This window comes from Monocercomonoides exilis (assembly GCF_001643675.1).
Source record: "Monocercomonoides exilis strain PA203 chromosome Unknown scaffold33-1116896, whole genome shotgun sequence".
NCBI classification, from domain to species: Eukaryota; Preaxostyla; order Oxymonadida; family Polymastigidae; genus Monocercomonoides; species Monocercomonoides exilis.
The window spans coordinates 1070422-1096447 of NW_027150578.1; the positions used below are offsets into that span (position 1 = coordinate 1070422).

The 26026-nt window shown below is 36.7% G+C and overlaps 4 protein-coding genes across 4 annotated transcripts; 1 reads left to right on the forward strand and 3 right to left on the reverse strand.

Annotated features, from left to right (window-relative positions):
- Positions 1-1460: 1460 nt before the first annotated feature.
- Positions 1461-5828, reverse strand: MONOS_7405 (putative Exocyst complex component Sec5). The gene is made up of 11 exons (XM_067877726.1): positions 5713-5828; positions 5167-5649; positions 3975-5098; positions 3808-3913; positions 3377-3721; positions 3100-3308; positions 2845-2909; positions 2706-2791; positions 2554-2661; positions 2395-2503; positions 1461-2291 (listed from the first exon to the last, which is right to left on the reverse strand). Exons 1-11 carry the CDS (start codon positions 5761-5763, stop codon positions 1867-1869), a joined length of 3111 nt encoding a protein of 1036 aa, XP_067724516.1. The 5' UTR covers positions 5764-5828; the 3' UTR covers positions 1461-1866.
- Positions 5829-5845: 17 nt separating this feature from the next.
- On the reverse strand, positions 5846-7267 carry MONOS_7404 (putative protein phosphatase 1, catalytic subunit, alpha-like; the record flags this gene model as incomplete). The annotated part of the gene is made up of 7 exons (XM_067877725.1): positions 5846-6017; positions 6152-6344; positions 6412-6517; positions 6620-6690; positions 6749-6892; positions 6943-7107; positions 7159-7267. The coding sequence occupies 7 exons, from the start codon at positions 7265-7267 to the stop codon at positions 5846-5848; spliced, it is 960 nt and encodes a 319-aa protein (XP_067724517.1).
- Positions 7268-8225: 958 nt separating this feature from the next.
- On the forward strand, positions 8226-18841 carry MONOS_7403 (uncharacterized protein; the record flags this gene model as incomplete). Its single annotated transcript, XM_067877724.1, has 1 exon — positions 8226-18841. The coding sequence occupies one exon, from the start codon at positions 8226-8228 to the stop codon at positions 18606-18608; it is 10383 nt and encodes a 3460-aa protein (XP_067724518.1). The 3' UTR covers positions 18609-18841.
- A 186-nt stretch (positions 18842-19027) lies between these two features.
- MONOS_7402 (putative Kinase, NEK) lies at positions 19028-23766 on the reverse strand (the record flags this gene model as incomplete). Its single annotated transcript, XM_067877723.1, has 6 exons — positions 19028-22681; positions 22785-22971; positions 23037-23139; positions 23205-23328; positions 23382-23677; positions 23748-23766. 6 exons carry the CDS (start codon positions 23764-23766, stop codon positions 19028-19030), a joined length of 4383 nt encoding a protein of 1460 aa, XP_067724519.1.
- Positions 23767-26026: the final 2260 nt, after the last annotated feature.

A 26026-nucleotide genomic window follows, 5' to 3' on the forward strand; every position in this document is an offset into this window, starting at 1 on the left:
AGTATTCCTCAGAATATATCTCATCAATGCAAACTCAACTGATAAATGAGACTTTCATTCCGTTGGTTATTGAATATTTATAAAATAATAATTGAAATCTTGGAGAAACTAAAAATCCTATTACTCCGAGATTTTAAAAATAAAATTTTTCTGAACATAAAGGAGGAAATTTTGAAAGTCTCGTTTATCAGTTGAGTTTGCATTGATGAGATATATTCTGAGGAATACTGTCAGAATTATTCCCCTTGCAGTTATTGAGAAATCGATCTTGTTTGGTATTTAGTGCGATGTGCGGGATTTTATGCAATATCTGTATGTGCATACTGATTTTTTGTGCAATTTTTGTAATTAAAATAAAGAAATCATTTCACAAATAAATAGGTGATTATTTTAGAAATCATCACTTTTTTCGGGATGTTTATCATAATGAAAATTTATTGTCATTTGCAAAATAATTTTCTTTCAAGTGTCAAATGTTTCTCTTTCGTTTCAAAAGAAAAAGTTAGATTAAAATAAGTGGGAGGTGCGTTTACAATAAGATCTATCAATTATTTTGGTTCATTATAGTATACCTCTGTGACCTGACAAATAACTTGAAGCCTCGTCTGTCACAAAAAAAAAAAAAAAAAAAAAAAAAAAAAAAAAAAAAAAGTAATAATAATAATAATAATAATAATAATAATAATAATAATAATAATTTTCATTTAAATTAATATTAAATAAACTATTGCTAAAACTTCCAAAGACTTTTCAAAGCACTATGGAAAAGATTCGTTGATAGCATCTGTAATATCTTGTCGTTTTTTCTCTTTTGTCAGTGACCGTCAGTGACTGTCAATGACAATCACAGACTAATTGAGACAAAATTATTCCTCAATTGACATTTCGTGTCAAACAAAATAAATATTGGGAACCCGATCATTTTATTTTAATTTTTGTTTTTTAAAAATAATAAGAATTATTTCATGAAGATTTTCAAATTAATTATTATAGAAATTAAGAATTATGAAATCGTTATAAATAACCCTTTTTGACAAGTCATAAATATCTTGTCAGTCATTTTGTCATTTTTTCAATTTTCTCTTGTCATGTCACAGAGGTGTACATTATAGAATATTCATAACAAATATTCAAACCGAAAATTTTGACAGAAAAAATCGGGATTAAAAAAAATCACTGAATTTTAATAACATATTTTTTTGTCAATAAATCTTTTTAATATATCATTTATTATTTATGCAAAAATTTTATGTAATTTTTCACACTTGAAGAAAAAAAAATGTTGTATCTTTAGCCTTTTGAAAAAATAAAAAAATTAAATTAATTAATTGTTCAAAAACAAATCATTCATTTTTTGGATATATATGAATAATATTTCTCATTATTTTTAAACAATAAAACAAAACAAAACAAAATAAAATTAAAAAAAAAAAAAAAAAAACAATCTATGAAGAATTTGAATTTGAAAAAGAGAGATTTTCTTGTTTTTAATTTATAAAAAAAAATTATTCATTATAACTAGCTTTAAATAAAAAAGTTTAATAAATTTCTTTCAAACTACATTTGCAATTTGTTGAAATTTAAAAAAAAAAATTATAAAAAAAAAATGAATCGCTATTCTATCAAAATTTATAAAAATATTTGCAAAAGATACAAGGAACAATTTATTAGTTATAATAAAAAATACTCAGTTTCGTCTCTGTTTCATTTAAATATTATTCTTTGCTACAGAGTCAATAAATTATGTGGAATCACTTTGCCTATATAACAAAACTATCTTTGATAAATATAATTAAATTCATGCAAATATTATTTGGGGTTAATGTTCGTAATTTCAATTTGTTCAAAGCAATTTGCACATTGAATTCAGCTAAGTTTTTTCCGATTACTGGAACTGTGTTTCAGAGAAGAAGATGTTGCACGTTTTTTATCTTTTGAGATTTTTGATGAATGACGTTTTGATTTTTCTGTAATATTTGAGTTGTCAAATTTAACATTTTCTCCCTTAGGTGAAATTGAACGAGATTTGTGTGTTTTACTTTGTAAACTGTCTATTTCACGCTTATCCTGAATGTCTGAAAGAGGATTAACCATTGACAAACTCCGTTTCAGCTCGGAATGAATACTTGATAGTAATAATTCCTCTTTTTCCGCTTGTTTTGCTGCCTTCACTTCTGCATGTTTTATTTTCCTTTTCTGTTCTTCCTTTTCTTTTTCCATTGCTTCATATTCTTGTAAAGCATGCATTTCCTTAAGTCTTTGTTCAAATTGTTGCCGATAATGTGTTGAAACTTTATGCATTTAAGAATAATTATTGATAAGAATATTTTCATATTAAAAAACAAATATGAAAACAGAGTATTTGTTGCACTTAAAATATTAAATTATTCAAACTTTCAAAGCGTTCTTTTTGCAAAGAATCTTTATGAAGCTTTTTCAAACGTTCCGTAACTTGATAAACCTCTTTCTCAAGTTGTTTTGAACTTTCTTCTCTGATTTGTTTCTTAGGTTTGAAAAATTTATGAAACAACAAAAAAGAAAAATAATTCAAACTGAAAGTTCTTCGATTACAGAATTACGATATCTTTCATGCTCCAAATGGATACTTTGCTCCCTTTCAACCATAAATTCGTTAGCCCTAATAAAAGCAGCTCGCATATCCTTAAAAACGAATGTTAAAACAAAAATTAGATTAATAATCAAACTTCAGAAAACATTGATTGATTTAGCGAATGCTTTATGTTTGATTGATGGAGTAATGTTTTATATTTTGCTGCTTCCCTTTTAAACTCTTAGAAAAAAATTGATTACAAAATAGAACGTTAATAAATACTTAAAACAAACTGTATATTAACTCCTCACTTTTCTGCTTGTATTTATGAATCGCATCGTTTGTTTTCTGCTCGTAACTGATAATAATATATTATAAAAAATTAAAATGGGAAAAATAAGTAATTGTAAATGAAAAAAAAACAAAAATATTTGCATCAGCCGGGAATTGAACCCGGGCCCGGCGCGTGGGAGGCGTCGATTCTGCCACTATACTACTGATGCTTTCTTGAAAAACAAAACTTAAAATATAATTTTTATTAATTATACCATTTTTCCACTTCGTTCAATCTTTCTTCTTTCTCTTTCATTATTTCTTCATATTCATTCTTCATTTTTGTTATTCTTTCAATCGATTCTTTTTCTAATTGGCGAATGTAAACACGGTCTTCTTGAGTTGCCTTTTCAATTAGGATTGTTGACTTTTCGCGTTCTGCTTTCCTCATTGACTGATGTAAAATCTGTTCATATTCTTGTTGCTTGAATTATTTATCAATTGAATAAATAAAGTTTAATGCCGTTAAGTTCAATTACAAAATGCTTATACCATTTTCGCAATTCGTTCAACAAGCGAGTCAACTTCTCCTTGTAATCTTTCTCGATCAAATTTAAGTTCAATCAATTGAAGAGATTCAGGTGCAGCTTCAACTTTTTTCAGATGTTTTATCATTTCTTCTTTGGATGGAGAAGTTGTTGGATCAAGCTGAACATTTTTGTCATGATTTTCGGTTGTTGCTGTTTCTTCTTCTTCTTCTTCTTCTTCTTGGAATTCTTTCATAAGGTTCTCTGAAGAAATAGATTTTGAACTTAACTGCTGCTTAAGAACTGCTATTTCCATCTGAAGTCCTTGTCTCTCTACGGCGCACCTATCTTCCATCAGTTGAAGAGATCTCTGGATTCCATTTAACATTTATTGAAATATTAGAATTGAATTATAAATAATAATTAAATCTATGCATAACAAAAATAATGAAATACTTTTGTTGCCATGTGAGAATTTAATCTAATTTTTGATATTTCTGTTTCTTTTTCATTAATCCGCCACTGATGCAGTTTAACTAACGCTTCAAGAGCTTTCCCAATCCTGAAATAAATTAAAAACAAAAATGGATTATTGTCTTATTCTTTTAACTATATAAAAAAACCTTTCTTCTGTCGGCTCAGCTGTATCTTTCGTCTCCAGCCATTCTGATAAGTTTTCAGGTGTTCGACGAGTCACACACTCTGTTGCTTTATTTGATTGTGAAACTTCGCTATCTGTTTGCATTTGAGGTGCAGAAGATGAATAAAGAAGTTGAGTGACAGCTGCTGTTGTTCCTTTGTCAAGCACAATGAGATCTTTTGGAGTTATCTTTATTTGACTCAGCGCATCTAAAGTCCGATGCCACACACGCAATAAAGCACGAACCATTGCTACACTTGTTGTAGATGCTGCAGAAGATTCCATCATCTTTGTTGATGATAATTGACTCATTGATGATGCGTTTATTTGTTTATCGGATCCTGAGTCTGTTTTGCATTCGTTCTGATTTGCATCTCGAATTTTCTGAAGTTCATTTTGTAAATTAACGTTTTCTTTGCATGTTTTTGTTAATTCTTCGACTTTTTTGTCAAGTTCTGTTTGAAGGAAGTTGAGTTGATTTTTCAAAACATCAATTTCGTTCCTTGCATCATTTCTTATTGGAGATGCAGGTGACAACGAAAGCGAATCCTCCAATTCTTCAATTGCACTCAACCCTCCATGCCTTTCTTCCAGCTCTTTTTCTTTCCTTATTTTTTCTTCCTCATCTTTCAGCTTTGCCTCTTGAATTTCTTTCAGCTGCTGTTCGAACATCTTCCTTGCTTCTTGTTCGCGTTCTGTGATTTGTTGAATTTCTCTTTCCTTTTCGTGCAGTTGTTGTTCGAACTGAATGACTTCTTGCTTTCTGCGCTCTCGTTCTCTCTCCACTTCCATTTTCCAGCCTTCAATTGCCCCTTGCATTTCTGTCTCAGTTAACATTTCATTTTTCATCTTCTCTTCAGAAAAAGCATCTTGAATCTTTTTTATTGATGTTCTGAGTTCATCGATCTCATTTTCTCTTTCAGCGATATTTTTTTCTCTTTGCTTAATTGCATCGTCTGCTTCCTTCAGTGAATCACGAAGTTTTTCAGAAATTTGTCGTTCAACTTGTAGTTGACCTTCATAATTCATTCTTTGCTGCTCCAATTCTTGTTCCAATTTTCGACATTTTTCCTCTGATGCCAAAAATTGTTCTTGAACATGATTAATCTGACACAAAAATCAAATATGCATATAAATAAATTGTCAATGCAATGCTCAGTTTAAAATGTAAATACCTGTTCATCTTTTTCATTCAAAGTATTTTCTGCCTGCTTTATTCGAAGAAGCAGTGCCTCATTTACTCCTTGAAGAGCATTATTTTCTTTTTTATTCTCTTTAAGTTGTTCACTCAACGCAAAAAAAGTACCCTGCACAGTAATTTGAGGTTTCAACTGGTTGTGTTTAAGTCCAAACGGTATTTTATCTCGAGAAACGCTTGAATTAGAAAATGAATTAATTGTTTTCCCTGAATTTAGATCCGGAAGTAATGAAGGTATTTCTCCATGATACTTTGTCGCCATCATCTCTTTTGCCATAAGCTGCTCTTCGTTTTCACGTTGCAACCTTTCCAAGGAGTTCAAGATTGATTTATCTTTGTTTTGTATTTTCATTTCTGTTGATGAATCAGAATAAGAATCAGATTCATCATCACTTTCATTATATAATGAATCTTTTTCTTTAAATGAAGATGCAAGTGATGGACTTTTTAATAAATGGCTCTGTTATTTTTTCATTAAAAAAGAATTATGATAAATTGACAAACACTAAATTGAAAAAAATACCCTTGAAATTTGAGAGGAAATCGCACTATAAAATGATTCTGTCTCTGACATTTCAAAAAAAATTTCTCCTTAAATTCTTTTACTTCTTGTTTTCTTTAGTTTAAAAAATTAAAAAATATAATATGGGTAAATTTCATCCTTCACTTGACTTTCCAAAAGTAGATAACTCCCGCACTTCATCTTCATCCAGATGCTCAGGAGCAAAAACAATAAATGAACAAAGAAGAGACGAATCAACTTTCATGATTGCTCCTCTGTTATCGTAGGTTCCACAGTAATTAGGTGCAGAAAAAAGCGTAACAAGTCTGTTTTTCAACGAACAAAAACACAACATTTGTGTTTTACACACGTATCAAATAATGCAATGATTTAAAGAATAACCAGAAAATTGTCATTGAAATATTTTTAAAACAAAAAGCTATTTATCGATCGAGCAAACCTGTTATCAAAATGAAGATGAAAACCTTCAAGTGCAACTTCATGTGCTCGAACAAATAAATCAAAATTGTTTCTTAAAAGAAAATTTTGAAGAGCTTTACTTCCAAACAGGCATGAAGACCCTCTCATTGACATTTCTGACCATAGATCAACTGTGCAATCGGGATCAGCCCAAACAAGATCAGATAGAAGACCTAAATGAAAAAAAATTCAAATTATAATAGCAAATTCATAAAGTAAGAGATGACTAATAACACATGCCGTGATCTGGTATGTCAGTTGGCCTTATAATATTTCGAATCTGATCGAGAGAATGTAACATTGGGGATAATCCTCCATGAGTACAGAATATTTTTTTTCCAATAATCTGTTTTTAAAAAGTTATATAGAGAAATAAAATTATGAGCGGATGCACATTTTTTTCCATTAAAAGAATTAAAATTACAAAAAGATAACAATAACTCCAAACAGCACAAAGAGGAAGTGTATTAAAGCAATCTGTGAATGATTTCCAAAGGTTTAAAGTATATCTGGCTTTACCTGAATATAAAAAGGAGAATGTTTTATGTTTTAATAAGTAATATGAAAATAAGCATACATTCATCATAAAAACCAAAAACCCTTTGAACTATTGGACTTTCATGATTCCCTCTCAAAAGGAATACCCTATCAGGATATTTAATTTTATAAGCCAGTAGTAGACATATAACTTCGATGGATTGACGACCTCGATCAACATAATCTAAGTTAAAAATACATGTTTATAAAAGTCACTAAAAAACTCTTACTTACCTCCAAGAAACAAATATTTTGTATCCGGTGGAAATCCACCATTCTCAAAAATTCTTAAGAGATCATAATATTGTCCGTGTATATCACCACAAATTGTGAGTGGATTAGTTAATTCAAGAAGAACGGGATCTTTCATAAATAACTCTTTTCCAACATTTAAAAGACCTATATTGAATAAAACATATATGCAATGTTGATACGATAATTTTTAAAAACCAATTATTTCTTCTTCAGGCAACTCAACATTAGGAGTTGGACGTTTATCTTTCACTGAAAGAAGCTTTTCTATTATTCTATCCACATGGGGGCAACCTTGCAAAGTCATTTTTAAATATAAATATCTTTTTCTTTTACGTATTTATTTTCGTATAACAATAAGAAATTACAATTTGTTTCGATCAATGCCCATGATAATAGTGGAAGGAGTTTTTTTACCCACAATATATTTACTTCAAACTTCAGAATCATTTTAGTGGATAAGTAAATTGTCATTTTTTCTATAGCTTTGACTTATGAGTCAAAGGATAGATTCATACGCAAATATTGGGGATATACAGCCATTAGCCCCTTCTAGACTTGTTACATGGCTGGCAACATTATATTATCCTCTTTATCATCAGGTTATTTTTAAATTTTTCAATTATTTTTCTTCACCTTCCAACTATATATCTATTTTTCAATTTTCATTTTGTTTAACTTTTTATGTCTTCTTTTTTTATGTTTAAAGCCAAAACATCCAAATAAGAAATGGAGCATTATTTTGTGGGCAATTGAAACATTAGAATTAATTTCACTTGCCGTACATGATATAAATATGCAAACACATAATTCAGAAGAATTTTCATATGTATGTTTTTTTATTCTTATTCTTCTCAATAATTTGTTTTTGCCAACAGTATTTTGGATTTTTGAATGGAACAACGTACTCTTTGCTTTTAGGAAACTACTCTTATATTCTGTTCTATGTTTTAATTGCCTTTCAGCTTTGCGTGCTATTATTTTGGGGATTTTCAGCATTGTTCTATCGTCGAATTATGAACACTCAACCATGGATCATTGAATGTCTCAGAGGAACAATTTTAGCAATTAACACAATTCTTTACATACCGTTTATAAATATTTCAATATCCAGTTTTGACTGCTACAAAAATTCATTTTCAAAAAATATTGTTCGAGGAAGTAACATTTCATGCTTTAGAAATGATTATTTTCAAATAATCACTGCAGTTCTGAGCATCTTAAACGTTTTAGCGTTTTTCTCTTGGACGGTTATTGTACGTCGCATGATTTTTATTCATAATCCTAAGCATGGAGGCTATTTTTCCAAGCCAAGTGGAACATTTTCTTCAAATTTATATATTCTTACATTTGGGCTTGTCTTTTGCATGCGAATGCTAACCGACTGGCCATTTTGGCGAGGCGTAGTTAGCATTGGGGTGTCTGTTTTGGTGGTGCTTTTTATCATTTTTAGGCAACCGTTTTACAAAGTCAGCGGAAACATTTTGAAAGCATCTCAGTTTGTGTTGTTTGGATGTGTAAGATTTGGAGCAGAAATTGCTTCGAATACAAAAAAGTATGTGAAAAATAGAATTATTCTTTTTGTGGGATGTACGCTTGGTGGAGTGTGTGGGGGAAGTGTGCTCATCGTGTTGTGCTTGAAGATTATCAAAAGGCGAAGAATAAAACTATTTCTGTTGGACGAACAATTGCAGCCACTCGCTGATCCATCGCTCTATCAATCAAAAAAAGAAAAAAACGAAGCGAAAAAAGTGCCTTCCATTCAAAAGAATTGCGAAGAGGATAGGCCTGAAATAGAAAATGAAACGAAGAAAGTCAATTTGGAGAAAGTTGGAAGCGATGATGAAAATACCAAAGATGAACTGAACCATATTGGAGAGTTGTTCAAAGGAGCAGAAGTTATACGAGAAGAAGATGAAGAAGAGTTGTCAATCAATGAAGGCAAAACGAAAGAAGAAGGAGATGATCGCTTTGAAGTTTCTGATGAAAATAGAGGAAAGAAAGAGGACGATAATTCAAGTGGCGAGCTTATCATTGCGCACTCTCTTGCTGAGATGATGAGTGTGACACTGCACAGCCAAGAGCAACCACTGCCTGTGACATCCGAGCTCAGCTCAACACTTCACCCGAGCACAACTTCAAACAGCATCACGCCACATTCGACATCTCTTCCTCACTCTTCTCAATCATCCTCATCTTCCTCATCCTCCTCATCGAACTCTGCAGCAGGTGCAACATGCTCTCCTCTTCTGTCATCCAATTCAGCAGGCTCCTCTTCTGCTTCCTCTTCTTTGAGCCACGATCTGATCCATCGGCTGCGTCTGAAGCATCCTTCGCTTCTTGAACCAGGCACCCGCTTCCTGCAGGACCCTTCCCTTTGCACTGAGCCCTACATCGCTTATGTGACCTTTCTGCACAAACAGAACATACTCAGAAATTCACAGTCTGCGCAGTCTGTGATCGAGTTTGCGATGTTTCAGCGGTATTTCGTGAAGGACATGAAGAAGTTCCGCACAATCATGAAAGGAGCACGCGAATGCTTGGAGCGGTCGATGGGCACTCGGTTTGAGCTGTTTTGCTGGTGGAAGGAATATTCAGAGCGATATCGCAGCGAAGAAGAAGAGGAGGAGGAGGAAGAAGAAGGCAGAATGAGTGAAGAAGAAGAAGAAGATGATGATGATAACGTTGAGGAAGATGATTTTGGAGAGAACGAGTTCAACGTCGATGAAGACTCCAACCGCGAAAATGAAGAAGACGAAGAGGAGGAAGAGGAAGGCAATGCAGACAATGCAGACGATGTTGGGTGGAAGAATCCGAACATGCTGAATGATGTGAATCCTTCCAGCAGCTCTCATTCAGACAGCATCAATCGGATGCCCTCGCTGACTCCTTCACTCTCATCGTCTTCTTCACACAGACAGTCACATTATGTCCCTCGTGGCGGAAGAGATGGAACGAGAGAGCCGAGCGATCTGAGGAACGAAAGAGACATTGCACCAGACGCAGCAGTGGCAGCAGGAGGAGGAATAGCTGTTATCACCGAAGAGGCAACAGAACACTTCAAAACAGCACTTTCGATGAAGAAGTCTGTTTTTCTGCAGCTTCTGAAGATGAAGCGTTCTGTCATTCAGCTCAAAAAGGAAGAAAACGAGTTGCGTTCAAACAGCTTTGACGGATACAAAGATGCAGATGACAAAGATGAGCTGCAGAGGATAACAGGAGAGACTGTTGTGCACAATTCGCTTTCGAACATCGCTCGCTTCCTGTCTCAAATGACAGCAGAGGCAGAAAAAGCACACGAGCTGCTGAACATGCTCCTGCGGGCAGACCCGTACAACATCGCCTTTCTGAAGATGAGGGGCATTCTGAGCAGAGAAGTGCTGGGCGACAGCGAAGAGGCAGAGATTCTGCTGATACGCGCATCACAGCTATCGAAGAAGACAGACGAAGAGGCTGAGCTGCTGAATGCACTGGAAATTGTCTCCAAAGAAAAGCGCGAAGAGGCGAGTGTTGCTGCCGAACAGCGCTGGGTGAAGAAGATAGACTCAGAGAAGCTGAAGGAGAAGGCAAGCACAGAGGCACTTGAGGCAGAGCTGGCGAGAATGACTAAAAGATTGCAGAGTCTGAAGAATGAGAACAAAAACGAGAAAAAAGAAGGAGCTGAGTCGTTGCACAAGCGAGACGAAAAGAGAAGAAACGAAAGGAGGAAGACGAAGACACAGCTGATACAAAAGGCATCGACATCTTCCAATGAAAACACTCCAGCGAGTGTTCAGAGGCAGAACACAAACAGCCATTTCGATTGGGCACGAATGATAAACGATGCCCCATCATCAGCCTCAGAGAATGTGCACTGCCATTCTCAAAGTGCAGGATTGGGGTTTGAAGGGCTGAGAGACTACAGCGAAAGCAACTCGATGTCTGTGGAAAGCACCAATCGCCTGGCCATTGCACCGCCAATCTCTCCGATCAGCCAGGCGCAGTCAGCAGCAATGCAAAGGAGCTTCCAAAAACTGAACATTTCTCTGTCATCCACTCGGCGCTCTTCCTTCCAGACTCCAAGGAGCCAGCTGTCCACACCTTACCTGACTGCCTTCGAAGGTGGAGAAATGGAGCAATTCGGCCCAGGAAGCGAGATGGAGCCGCTGATGTCTGTCCGCAGCGATGCCTCGTTCCGCACGTCGCTGTGGGAAGACGAGGACAGCCCGAAGCTGTTTGTTATGCCACGCTGCTTTTCAGACGAGTACGACGAAGACATCAACCGAGATGCAGCACGCACTGACCGCTCTTCTCTGAGCGAGGCGTCGTTCTACATCGGCAGCGGCAATCACTCGCCTTCTCGTCGGAATGCCAACGCCATCACATCGCCCCGCACAGGCAATGCATTCGGCGCCAACCGCAAGGAGACATTTGAGCAGCAGCGAAAGAGAGCAGCAGAAACAATGAAAGGACTGCATTCAGTGCACACCTGCGATCAGATGGCGTATCTGCTACAGAGAAAGAGTGTGGCATCGCTTCGGCCAGTGCGGACAGGTATTGAGTCTCTTCTGACGAGCAAGTTTGTGGGAAAGAAGAAGTCGAAGCAGAAGGAGATTGTGCGATCGATGAATGAAGAAGAGAAGCGGAGCCTTCTGAAAGAGGCAGAAAAACGAAAGGAATTCATCATCAGAGAAAGAAAAGAGAAGAAGAAGGAAGAAAGGCGAGATTCGTGCTTTTCCAATGAAGATGACACAATCATGAACGACTTGATGAGAACAAGAGAATCCGATATTTATTCTGGTCGCAACTCGAATGAACAGCCATCTTCTTTTGCCTCAACAACATCACAAAATGGTGCACGCTCTCAACCGTTGGGCCTTTCTTCTTCTTCCTCCTCCTCTTCCTCAAGCACTTCCTCTTCTGATTCGCTTGCCCCTCGTAAATCAGATATTTCTCCTTCATACATCCTCTCCAGCTATCGCAAGCAGACGATGGCTGTGCATCATGCCACACTCACCCGCAAGTCCTCTTCCTTAACGTGTCTGCAGGTGTCTGTCATTCTCCTCAATCTTCTACTGGCTGCTGTCTTTCTGTCTTCAATGGTCATCTTCATCGTCCTCACAAACACTCAACAAAAGCACATCCAACAGCTGAGCGATGTCTGCAGAATATCAACATCAGCCACTCACATCGCATCTTTTGCATTTCAAATACTGACTCATATTTATCAATCAACCACTTCATCCTCATCTTCATCCTCATCCTCATCCTCGTCTTTGTCTCCTCCTCCTCCTCCTCCTCATTCTTCTGCAACAGAACACACTTCACACACTTCTTTGAATACTTCAAATTCATTTCCAAATCAGTCTTCATCAAACATTCCATTTCAGCCACAACATCTTTCTCTTGCTTCGTTGGATGCATCATCTGAGCATCCTTTTCTTCTTCCTCTTTCCAACATCTCCAAACACATCAAAGAACACGAACTTCTATTGGATCGTCTTGTTCCTCAGCTCTACTCGTTTGTGGGTGAGTGGTCCCCCTGGGAGACATACAACCTCCACACTCTCGTCTTCGTCTTCGAGAACCAATCAACTTCTGCTTCGAATTCTGCTCTGGCATCAAATAACACACTTGTTTTAGCATCTTCACCGCCATTTTCGACCTCACCGTGGGTGGTGCAGAGTGTCATGAACCAAACACAGAACGTGTTCACTGGGCTTCTCACAGCTGCTCAAATGGCTGGACGGCTGGGTACAGTCAGCGACGCAACGCTGTTGGACGATCCTGAGCCGATGCTGGCTGACTCGCTTTTCTGTGTCACTAACATTTTCCAGCCGATCCTCCAGGGAATGAAGAGGGCTGTGCTGGGTTTTTATGACGAGACGATCAAAGAATTGAGCAGGATCATCACAATTGTGCTTGGCATTGCAATCGGAGGAACATTGTTTTGTGTTCTGCTTTTGTGCTTGGCGTTGCTGTATTTTGGGTTTGTTGTGACAAAAGAGAGGAAGCAAGTGATGCAGCGGGCTGTTGGACTGTCACAGACACAGGTGCACATCATTTTGCGAGCAATGGCAGATGAAGAAGAAGCAGAAAAGAAACGAACCGAGGAAGAGCAAGAAAAGATTGAGCAAAGAGAGAAGGAACACGAAACAGTGATGGCAATAGAAGGAGAAAGGGAAGAGCAGAGGCGTCAAGTGAAGGAGCAGCGAAGAGAAGAAGCAAAGAAATGGAAAGAGGAGAAAGCAGTGTTGCGGAAAAAGAGAAAAGAAATTCGCCAGAAAATGCAGAATTTGCATGCACAAATGAAAGAGGAAAGGAAGCTGCAGAAAGCCAAACGGGGAGGATCACATTCACATTTGCCGAGTGCTTCTTTGCGCAAGTCTCCACTTGAGCAATCCTCCACAGCAATGGCAAAAGTGTGCCCGACTACCTCACCTTCTCTCGGCATCCTCACAAAATATGCGGCAGACGAGAGACAGACACCTCACACAAGGATAGCCAATCATGCTGGTCTGTATCAGTCACACGTCTCCCAATCATTTCAGCACTTCAGTCCGCATCCCTTTCCCAAACAGTTCTATTCTGCTTCATCATCACCACGCTCACTACAGATCTTCCATCCGTATGAAACACCGCACAGCACAACGGACTCTCCTCAGTCGTATTTTATTCCAGACGAACGAAGCGAGATTCTCTCTCCTTATTCACCCACACGCTGTGTGGAGTCGATGAATCCGCGGAGTGCTCGAATGAGAGACAACTTCTCACCCTTTTTTCCGGTGCAGGCATCACCTCGCGTCGGATACCCAATTCTGTATGCCTCAACTTCTCAAGTCAGTCTTCCTCAGTCGAACTCAGCCACTTCGCTTTCTAAGCTCACCCACCAACAGACACCAATAATGCCAATTTCCACCTCCCCGTCTGTATCTCCTCGCTTATTCTACAGTCCAATACCCCATCCGCAGCAGGACATTCCATTCACACAACGTTCGACATCATACCAGCAGCTACCACCGCCTCTGCATCCATTCGTATCTCCACTTTCGACTGGAAACATCGCAATGTACCAGCAACAGCAGCAACCGAAGCATCCACTTGCAGTCTCTTTCAATTCAGGCTCTGACTCAACATCGGTGACTCCTGCAAACACTCCCTCAATTTCTCTATCTCCGTCGGCTTCTCCTCAGCCAATTCTTTCCACAGACTCTCTTTCCAACCTTTGCGAGCCTTTCGTGCCTAACAGAAACGCTGCGTTGTCTCGTCCAAACTCGTCGCACTCGATTGCTCCTGCCTCTTCTTCAAATTCATCCTCCTCCTCCTCTTCTTCTTCTTCTTTTCACCCTTCGCTTTCTGCTGTTCCATCTGATTCTTCAGCTGCTGCTCCATTTTTGAATCAGTCTCAAAACAATACAATTTCTCCGTCTTCATCTGAACATCGTTATCAGTCGGATCTAAAAAATGCACATTCTCCTGAAATACCACAAAGTTCATTGCAAACTTCTTGTAATGAAAGCAAAGAGCAAACTAAGCTTAATCAATCTTCATTGAACAACCAATCTGACACAAAGATTCCTCAACCGGTTTCTGCTGAAGCACATTTTCTGCCTTTCAAATCACAGAAAGATTCGAATTCTTTGTCAGAATCGAAAATGGAAGCAACAGAAAAAACTCTTCAATCAACTCATAAATCTGATATCCCGCAAGAGATGGAACAAGAGAAACGACAGAAAGCAGCACAAACTTCGTTGAGAAATGAAACTTTGCAACAGTCTCATTCAACTTCTGTAATTCTGACTGGATATCAATCGAAGGATATTCTTGCTCAGCCTGTTCCATTTGAGCCTCCCAAGGAATTAAGTGTTTCATCTATTCCTCCTTCGAAGGAAGCAAATATGACGAGCACAAATAACTTAAATAAAGATAATTCATCAAATGAAAACAACAATATGCCAGAGTTTCGTGTTGATTCTGTTGGAAATTCCACTTCTGAAAAAAAGGCAGCCTCTTCTTCCGAAATACCCAACATAAAACTGTCGAACGCGATCGACACTCCAATGGCCAATTCATCTTCTCCATTTGCACAAGTTGCACCTGCAGAGTTGTCTCCAGTCACTTTGAGTCGTCTTGAAGCAACGTTGACAGCAAAAGACGAAGCATTTACCGCACAACTGCTTCAGCAATTGGAGGAAATCCAAAAAGCACAGCAGCAACCTCTTTCATCAGAGCAAGTGGTGCTTGTGCAGAGGATTATTGAGAATCACCACGAAGAGATGAATCTGATGTGGAGTCAGATGGTTGTGGAAGAGCAGAAAGCGAAAGAGTCGTCGATGATGCAGGAAATGATGGTGCAACAGCAAGGAAAAATGGAGCAGCAGCTGGAAAAAGTATCTTCAGAAGCTGATCAATCGATTCAGCAGACAATGGAACGGATCAAAGAACTGAAAAGGATGCAAATTGCTTTGTCGAAGCAACAAGAAGAATGGGAAAAAGACGAAAAAGAAAGACGTGAGAAAATTATGTCTCTTATTCGCACAAGCCACCCATCAGTTCAGCATCCAACAGAAGTCCATCAAACAGCCACAACGACAGCTGCAGATGCAACTTCAAAGGACGGTGCTACAATTCCTCTACCAAAGCTTCCTCCAATGCTTTCTCTTCCAAAGATGTCTGAACTGAATTTAAATAGCATTCAATCACCTTCCAGCAAGTCTTCGCCTCAGGTCGCCTCTCCTCATTCACCAGGATCCGTTGTGCCTTCCACTGAAACAGATCCAAGCAATCTAGAAATATTAAAGCAGCTGTATGAACAACTTGTGCAAAGGCAACAATTGCTAAGGCAATTAATGATGACAATGTCACCGCAAGCACTTGCAGCTGCAAAAGTGGAAGATGAGCAGCTGCAACAGCAAATCACTCAAACGGCACTGGCTTACGAACTTCAACAACAAGAAGTGATACAACAACAGCTGTTACTGCAATATCAGCAAGCACTGTTAGCTCAACAGCAGGAGCTCGTCAAAAAGAATAAAGAAGCTGAAAGGAAAGCAAAGGAAGAGCAAGAGATGAGGGAAAGAGAGGAAAGAGAAAAGAAAGAGAAAGAGGAAAGAGAAAGGAAGGAAAGAGAAGAGAGAGAACGAAGAGAGCAAGAAGAAAGAGAGCGAAGAGAAAGAGAAGAGAAAGAAAGGGAGGAGAATGAAAAAAGAGAAAGAGAAGAAAATATGAGAAAAGAACAAGAAGAAAGAGAAAGACTTGCCAGAGAATCTGCTTGTCAGCAAGAGCTCCAATTCAGCGAAGAAGAAATGACGGAACAAGAAAAGCAGTTTCAACAGATTTTGCTTGATGGGATGCAAACTCAGATACAACTTCTTCAGCAGCAACAGCAACTGCTGGAATTACAACAGCAGCACCAGATTCTAACTGAGCATTTGCTTTATCATCAGAATGATGTCATACCTCAAAATGGGGAATTGCATCAAAGTCTCAAAGAAGGCGAAGGAGAAAGCTCCCACGCAACTTACCCTGCTGTCCAACAAAAGCAATCAAGCTCAGAGAAGTTGATGGACTATCAACCGTCAAATGGAGGCGTTCATTCACATAACCAGATGTCCACGTTGAATGATTACGATAACTTTGAGTCACTGATCATTCCGCAATCTCCTATGGGAAATCTTCCTTCTGAAACAACAGAGTCATTTGGCGAACCTTCTCCAGTTTCGCCACATGTATCTCCAACATCCCTTGTGCTTCCTCAATGCCCACTTACATGGATATACAATGATATTACCATTACGTACGATGATGGTGACCCTACAAAAGAACTAAATAGGGGAATATTCCATGGAAACGATATTATTGATGATTCTGAATGGGAAGCTGAATTTAACGAAAAAGTTTCTGAATTAAACGCTGCTTTCACATTAATTCCGTCAATTTTACCAAAATCCTTTTTTGGCCAATTGTTTGTAACTGTGCTTGTTCCATTCATAACAATTGCTTCTTTAACTGGGTGTGTTGCTATAATGGCCAACGATCAAAATGATATGAGCACAACTCTCATCCTTTCATCTTATCGCCCATCAATTATGCAGATTCTTCTCTATCTATCACTCCGGATGGTATACAACATGTCACAAATAGATATACCTCTTCATGAATTTCCTCTTTCAACAAATCCTGTTTGGAGGGATACATCACACCTTTCAAGTGACATTGAAGTTTTAGCGAATCTTTTGCAGGAGTGGAGCATTTACAATACAAAAGTTAATAGAAGGGTATTTTATGGAGCGAACGAGAAGACCAACACAACAGATGAGTTGATTGATGGAATAAAGGCTCAAAGACTTTCATCTGACATAAATGCTGAGCACCTTCTAAGCGAGAAAAATTGCTTTTTGAGCGACCTGTGGAACGACACTGAGCTTGGGTATCCGACAGAAGAAACAGGTTGTAATAATCTTGATCCAAATAGGATAGACACCCTTTCACCTCCATTCTTTGGATATGCAATGCTCCAATCAAAGCTGCAACAACGCATATCAGTTCTGTGCAAAAGGTTGAAATCGAAGGAAATTGACTCATTAGTTCCAGTGTATAGTGACCTAAGTTACGTAATGAGTTCGATCAGGAATGATGCTACAAACGCGGTCGATGAACTCTCACAGCAGATCATTAACAGACAAAGATTCCAAATAAAGCAAGCACAAATTGCTGTTAGTGGAATCGTGACCGTTGGTCTGATTCTGTGCTTATTAACAACTTGCATGTGCGGATTGAAAGCTAAAAAAACACTTGATTCAATATCTGTCGAGACAAAGCAACTTCAGGGAATGATTCCTCCCACAGTATTCTTCTCAACTGACACTTCAATTGTTATGGAGAGTTCACTTTCAGAATCAACAGAAGAAATGATAATGCCTCAAGAAACAAATGATCTTTCGGTGAAGAAATCTCAGTCACCAACAAATTCACGTATGAAGCAGTATTATGTATCTCCTTTGACTTCTATTCCTTCTTCCACACAATCACTTCTTTTGAATACAAACGCAAATCAACAATCATCTTCTCATCTTACGTACAAGCATCTGTTTCCTTCGATGATTACTTCTGTTCCTCTTTTTGACCGGGGCAGAGAACGGATTTTGGCTTCAGTGGAAACAGTGCTGAGCATTCTTGACAACAATTGCAACAAGGATTCCACACTTTTAACGATTGAGCAGCTGATTAACTTTGTTCACAAACAATTCTGTTACGAAGAGCATTTGATGGAGATGATGAAAGAGAGAGTGTCTCAACAGAAAAATCAACAGTTTTCATACAACAATCAGCAATCTACAAGCTCTCTTTCAGCAGTTCTACCATTTTCTGCAAGATCAACATGTACAGTTACATCTGCACAAAGGCAGTTAGTATCATCTCCTCATTCACCCACAGATACCAGCGAATCTTCGTCTTCCTCGGCTTCATTTTTTGCTTTGCTTTCTCATCACCACACGCAGCATATGATTATAAGGCACAGGCTAACATTTCTGGTGCCACATCTTTTGTCGTCTCGCAATGCTTCCAGAATTGTTTCAACGAAAACTCTTATTTCTATTTTTGATTCTCATTTTTCGTCTGATGACGTTCTGTTGAGCCATCATGCCCAACAGATATTTCGTCTCTAATTAATACTTTTACAATATTATTTTATAATGTTAAAATAATTATCTTTTTTTGAAGTATGTATGTCGTTGTTTGAGTTTGTTGTGTATGTTGTTATGAAGTTTTTTATTAATTGTTAAAAAGATGCTTGTCAAAGAGTGGATTAAATTCTTGGCCTCATAATTTTTATTATAAAGGATTTTGTTTCAGCAATGCTATTTTTCTGCGTTGAAATCAAAAAATGATAATCTGTCACAAAATTTTTGAGCAAATACAAACTTAAAAAATACATCAAAAAAAGCAAAACGAACCTCAAAAAGGAATAAGAAATTAAGCTTAATAATTCAATATGAAAATATAGTTATAATTACTGCGCATGAAAAGAATGCTTTAAAAAATAAAGGTTCAAAAAATTTATTGAATGTATCTCAATCTAATTGTGTTATTGAAGCAGAACTGGAGCTAGCAGCAAAGTTGGGTCTGTGGTGGTGATTTGTGGTGTTTGTGATTTGTCAGTCGTTTGTTCAAGATATGCTAAAAGCGCATCAAAAGTTCCATTTGGAAATTTGTTTAAAAATGTCGTCAAGAAACGAGTAAGCCATCCAATTTGATCATCCTTCCCAACTGATCCAATTTGATATGCAACTTCTTCTTCTGGTGTTGCTCCGATGTGAACAACATTCGGCGTGCCTTTTTCGATGATATCATCTTTCATTTGTGTGATTGTTGACAAATTAAACATCGAACCAGAATGACAGCAATCAGATATCAAAACTATTCGCGTATCACGATATGCTTTGCTAACTATCAAGTCACAAAGGCACCAATCTATAATTACTCCAGGGTACAACCCTTGCACAGTCATTTCAAAATCTTCAAATAAAAGCCCCTCACTACCGCGTGATGTTGCCATCATTTCTCTTTCTGTTATCTCTTCATCGCTCATCCCTTTTCTCCTCATTGACTCTGTCAGCTTTGCTTTGTCTGCCATCGACACAGGAAATGAATAATATGAGCATTTCCCCCTCTTTTTGATTCCTGTTGGATCGTCTATTTCTCCGCCATGACCAGAGAAAAACTGAATGAATTCGTCGCCAGCATGGTCCAACAGCCAGTCCATCCACTGATAACACTCCAACGAAGAACCATCACACCTGTAAAAGATCGTGTATCCTCTTTGCCTCAAAATTTTCGCCAGCATCAGTGCATTATTCAGTGGTCCTGCTTCCAAACTATTATCTCTTCCCTCGTAAGGATTGATAAACATCCCACACAATCTTTCAAAGCGATGTCTATTTGGAAGCTGCTCCTTAGACAAGCGTGCAAAGTTGATGCATCCTAAGCCATCTAATCTGCGCAGTTTCTCACCGTAAATGGTGTTTTCATAAGGGTATGGCTCTCTCAACACATCTAACAAATTTAACCATCTGCTTTCCTGTCTCAGTTCTTCTATTGGAGTTAATCCAACAAATTCGGTTGGAAGTTCTATTGTATTGTCTGGGCCAAGTGCTTCTAAAGCATCAACCAACATTTCTGGAGAGATATCATTCAGCTGCATCTCCCTTTCACCAGCGATCAGTGGTTGAATAATCGGATTGATAAGTAACTCGTCCGATGTAGTTGTGGTTTGCATGTGCTGTTCATTTTCCAGTGCTTTTTTCATCAATGCCTCCAATTTAAAGAAAGAAATACGTGGAATTGCTTCAATCATTGAAATAAAACTCATTGTGAATACATCTTTGTATTTTCCACCTCCATAGCTCCGTCTACGTAATGTTTCTCCGTGCCTGCATGCACCAATATGCACAATATTTGGCAATGTGCGTTCAAACATTGCTTTATATTCAATGCTAGTTGGATCCATTGTGTCCAGCTCATCTATGCCCAAATTGAACATGTCTCCGGATGTGTTAGCAATTGTAATCAGCACAATTCTCATTCTTGGAGAATAAACTTTCCTCATCACAAGATCATGTAAAATGGTATCTTGAATATAATCATCTCCAATTCCATTCACTTTCTTCCGCATCTTGGCACCTTGTTCCGCTGTAGTTGTTCCAGGTTCTTTGCCTTTTTCTCTCAATTCTCTGAGCCAATCGTCTTTCGCATCCTCATTCATAAACATCAGAGCATCTGCTTTATTTCCTCCCTTTAGTGTTTTGACACCAACTACATTTGTCGACATTCCATTGAAAATACTCACAAACTCGCGTTTAACATGCTCCAGAAGCCAATCCATCCAATGATAATACTCTGTTGCTGTGGGGTCGATGAAGTAAAGCACTCGATATCCTCTCTTCACATACAGCTTGGCATACAAAATGGCATCATCCACAACTGCTGCTTTACTTGAATCTTGTTGCGGGTTCATCGATTTCGTGTTTGTTGTCACGAACAGCGCGCAGCAGAAGTTGACAGTCACATTCGGAAAAGTATCAGTCGTCAGGCGATCGAGATTGATGCATCCAATTGAGTCCAGAAATTGCATGTGCTTTCGGAAGCGCGAGAGATATTCAAAGGGTCGCCTCATCAAATCTGCAAAACGAATCCATCTGCGTCGCTGTGCAAGTCCTTCATCAGCTGTAAACACATCAATCTTTGGCAGTTCGTACAATTTCTTAAAATAATTTTCACGTGCTTCGTTTGGATCAACCACAGGAGCCTTACGATGTGCATCTGCTGGCTGTTCAGCAATCAAATAGTTGATCATCTCGTTTGTCTGTCTCTCTTGTTCTTCGAGTTCTTCTATTTGCATCAGAATTGCTGGAAGATCATCTTCCTCTTCACCTTCGTCTGCAATAAAAGGAAGCATGTCTTTTATGAATCTTTCTTCTTCTTTCTGTTTTTCTTTTTCTTGCTTTTCTCTTTCCTCCATTTCTGATATCAGCTTCAGTGCTTCCTCCAATTCTTGATCGACAGCTTGATTTTTCGCTTCTTTCCCTTTTTCTGCTTTCTGCTTTTGTTTTTCTATTTCCTTCAGTTCTTCTTGCTCTTTTCTCTCCATCTCTTCAATTTGGGAAAGTGCTTCAGCAAACCACAATTCTTCCTCCGGATCTTTTTCCTTCCATTCCTCCATTTCTTTTTCTTTTTCTTTTTCCTGCTTTTCAAAAGGGTATCTTTCTTCTCTTTTTTCATTTGGAGCAATTTCTTGTCTCTCTAACTCATTTTGTTTGTTAGCATTTCTTTTTCCAACTGATTCATTTTCTATCTCTCCTTTGAATTGGGTTTCTTGTGCCTCGCTGTTCACCCAATCCAGCTGACATTTAAAGAAATGCTCATCAAATTGCTCGACCGTCTGAAAGTGTTTGTGGCAAATGCAGCATTCGATATTATTTGTCTGAGGTTGTTGTGTTGAGGATTTTTCAAATGATGTTGAATAAGATGAAGAAGAGGAAGAGGAAGAAGCTGAATGAAGATCATGTGGTTTATCCAATGAAGATGAAGTCGAAGGATTTCTTGGATGAATCGGCTTGATGAATAAAGATGGTTTTATCATGCTTGCATCTACCATTTTATTCATGTATTGCTTCGCCAGATAGTTTGATGGATTTGTATTTATTGTCTCGCGTGTTGCAGCAAATGGAGGTTTTTTGTAAAGTCCAGATGAATTGCTATGCGAAGAAGGAGTCGAAGAAGAATCAAATGGAATAAATGGCTGAAATGGTTGGGCCTTTCCTCTGCCCAGCGATAAATTTTTCGGAGTTGAACGAATTTGGTGTTTTTGAGCAGTTTGTGGGATTTTTGTTTGAATTGAATTGTCTTTAAAAACATGCTGTTGATATTGATGTGAAAGATGTCCAGGAATTGAAGAAAAAGAAGGAGATGAAGAAGAAGATGATGATGAATAAGAAATAGTTGTGGTTGAAGAATATGAAGATGATGACGATGACGACGACGACGACGAAGATGCAGATGAAATTTCAGAAATTGCAGAATTATTCGAAGAAACAGAAAAAGAAGGTGATTTTGAATGATTGAAGATATCGAAAAGCCCGGTAATGCTTTCTTTTCTGCGAGTTTTCTTCATTTCATCTATTTTTGGTTGGATGTGTATGTTATTAAAAATTGCACGAAGTGAAGGACGATGTTGAGGTATCTAAAAAAAAGTTATAAAATATGAGTTATCACAATTCAGAAAATGTTAATCAGTGGTGAATGGGTCATAAATGCAGTGTAATTAACAAATAAATAATACAAACAGGATGCATCATCGCTTTCACCAAGTCATTCAATTCTGAAGAATAGGATGATGGAAGAGATGGCAGTATATTGCGTTTTTGCGAAGAAATCACAGAAGCAACAGAGTTCCCGGAAAACGGAATTGTATTTGTACATATGAAATAAATAATTGCACCTAAAGAATATATGTCAGATTCTCTACATAGCCTTTTTATTCAGATTTCAAATTTTGAAGAGTTATTTAATTCAGATAATTTCACATTGTCACACACTCTTTGCGCTCATTAACTTCAACAGCTCTAAAAGGCAAAATGTTTCTTGAAACATTCTCCGTCCATTGCGTTTTTTGAATCCATTTTGATAAACCAAAGTCACCTTTTATAAATAACCAAATATTTATTTGGAAAATACAAAAAATAAAAATAAAAATAAAAGCTTACCGATTCGTACCACGTTTCCGGGCATTATAAAAACATTGCCAGGATGTAAATTACTATGAATAATATTGTGTTGGTGAAGGAATTCAATTGCCAAAACTAACTGTGAAAATATCTTCCAGATAAACTTTATCAATTGATAACGAAAGAATAAACAAATGAACTGATCTTTATGCAAACCTCTTCGTGAAGCGCCTTTCTGTACATTTCCATGGACATTAAATTTTTTAAGTTTGACATTTTACAGTCATCCATTAAAAGATAAACATAATCTCCTCTTGAAAAGCATTGAAGATAATTCAGCAGTCCGTCGTTTTCAATTTCTTCAAGCCTTTTCAACGTTTTTATATCTGAAACATTCAATTTTAATTGTGTTTTGTCGAGTGATTTCCATATGAAATATGACCTGGTGTAATTATTCCAGATTCTTGATGTTTCTCCAACGGTTCCTTGATGAAACGTAAATTTAATCTTAACTTAAAATAAAGATGATAGATAATTTTGATAGCACTTCCTTAGTTCTTCAATATTTAAAACAAAACATACAATCCTCAAATCGTCTCATCGATAATTAAGTTAATAATTATATTAATTGATCTGAATCACAAAATTTCTCAACATTTTGAATATCAAACAACTTTTTATTATCATGTAAACACTTGTTCTTTCAGTTTTGTTTGAAATTTTCAATCAAGAATTATTTTTTCTTGAAGTTTTCAAAGAATAAAAATGTGAATATCAAAATAATTAAAAATGAAAGAAACGAAAAAGAATGAAAACCAAGATCATTCAATCTCATTCTATCATCTTTAACTACAAGGATTTGCTGAAAAGAAATTTATCATTGAATTTTATAAATTTGTTAAAAAAAGTTAATTGCAAAATGTTTTTTAAAATATTTCCCCGTTTTCTTTTCTTTCCTTCGTTGTGCTTCTATTTTAGTTTCTAATTTGTCAGAGTAGATTGTAAAAGAATATTTATTTTCATCCACAATAAATGAGCATTGTAAACATTTTTCTGTTGAACATAAATGAACAAAAAACGTTCAAACAACTTGAACTGTGCAATTTTGGGAAAGATTGCACATATGCGGACCCTTTTGATCACAGATCCATAATAATATTTTTAGGGAATAAATGAATTATTTTTCTGACTTTTGTAATTGTTTTAGGGTTAGGGTTATCATAAAAATCTTCTTTAAAAAGTTGTTTTAGGTTGTAGGGTTGTGTCTCGAATCTTCTTTTTAGGGTTTTGATGAGAAAAGTGAGTTTTTTAATAGACCAAATTTTTAGTGTTAGGGATATAGATAAAAGAGTATGTGAAAATAGAACCCTTTGGGGTGCATAAATAGTACAACAGGGTAGGGTGTTGGAATAGGACGAGAAGGGTGCGGGTTCGATTCCTTCCGCATTCTTCTTTTTTTTGCAAAAATTTTCAAAAATTATGAGGTCCGCATAAGTGCATTCTTGCCCAATTTTGTAAGAATAGTTTGCAAAAACGTTGGAGAATTCTTAAAAAACCCTCTTCCAGAGAAATTTCCTTCGATCAAGAACAATTCAGCAGTAGCAGCTTCTGTGTTTCCGGTCAAAGCTAATTTATATCGCAGGAAACTCGACACTTCTGGTGGGTGCCCAGTGTAAATTGTAGTACAGCTTCAAATTTCTTTTCCAAGTTGATCAAAATTTAAGTTGCAATCCAATATGAACGATTGAAATTGTTTTTCGTTTTTGATTGTTTAAAAAGCACAATTAAGTTGTTCTGAGCAATAACATTCATGAAATTTCAAGAGAATTTTGGTAGTTATCGGCCTGTGTGTCATTATATGTCAAAAATTAAAAAAATTCAATATTTTTCAGAATAGGTTAATAACAATCTCCAAAAAATCATGAAAAAATAAGTATACATTAAATATTCAAAATACGTATTTTCATTGTTCAACTGTGAAATTTTTGCATCATGCGAACACTCCTGAACAAAAGAATTCTCACGCTGTTGTAGCTAAATGTCATGGATTTTTGTTGTTGATTAATTATGAAACATGACCCAGATATTCCAGATTGAAGTTTGAGGAGGAAAAAAAGTGTCTATTCTTCAAACAAAATTGTTTAATAATGAATGCAAAGGAAAAGTAATAATAAAATCGCTCAAACTGGTTATATGCAATGTAGTTGTAAATAACATGCATAGGACTACTCAAATATTCAACAAATTAGCTAAACGTTATCATCTCATTTACAAAGCTGTTGTTTTCAACTAATCATGTGATCTATTATGTATCATGATCAAATTTTTCATCAAAATGAATTCTTGATAAAAACATTTCATTTTCACAAGTAATACTCTTTACAAAAAGTGGAAGATGACATTTTATAGATTTTAGACCATATATGATTTGTTGAATAGAAAATTCTCATTTTAATTTGAACTTGAAATATGTACAATAATTTTTGCCTGGCTATTGAAAAGATAAATGAGAATATTGGTAAAGGGGTCATGCCTGAGAAGGACGGATTAGACGAATCCATGTTATCAGAGGGCTGTGCGTCTCAGAGTGTTTTGTTTGCACGATTTACTGAGGCTTAACTCTGAATATTGTCCGATATTTTTAAATGACTAAGTAGGAAACGAAAAAAAAGTCCGTTAATCTTCTCACAAGTAAATGTTTTAAAATTCATAGATATTCTCTTTTCAGCTTGAAAACGTATGAATGATTGAATATAAAAACATTGAAAAAAAACATTAACGACGGATGATTGGAAAGCCTTAATAATACCATGGATGAAGTACTACCCCCCAAATAAATTGTTTTTTTTTTTGGGAAAGGA

Excerpts from the sequence above, each read along its gene's own strand:
- MONOS_7405 (XM_067877726.1), bottom strand. The coding sequence starts at position 5,763 with ATGTCAGAGACAGAATCATTTTATAGTGCGATTTCCTCTCAAATTTCA. Across the intron at positions 3,722-3,807 it reads ATTCTCACATGGCAACAAAA|AGATCTCTTCAACTGATGGA; the intron begins GTATTTCATTAT and ends AATGGAATCCAG. Across the intron at positions 2,792-2,844 it reads AAGTGAGGAGTTAATATACA|AGTTTAAAAGGGAAGCAGCA; the intron begins GTTTGTTTTAAG and ends TTTTTTTCTAAG.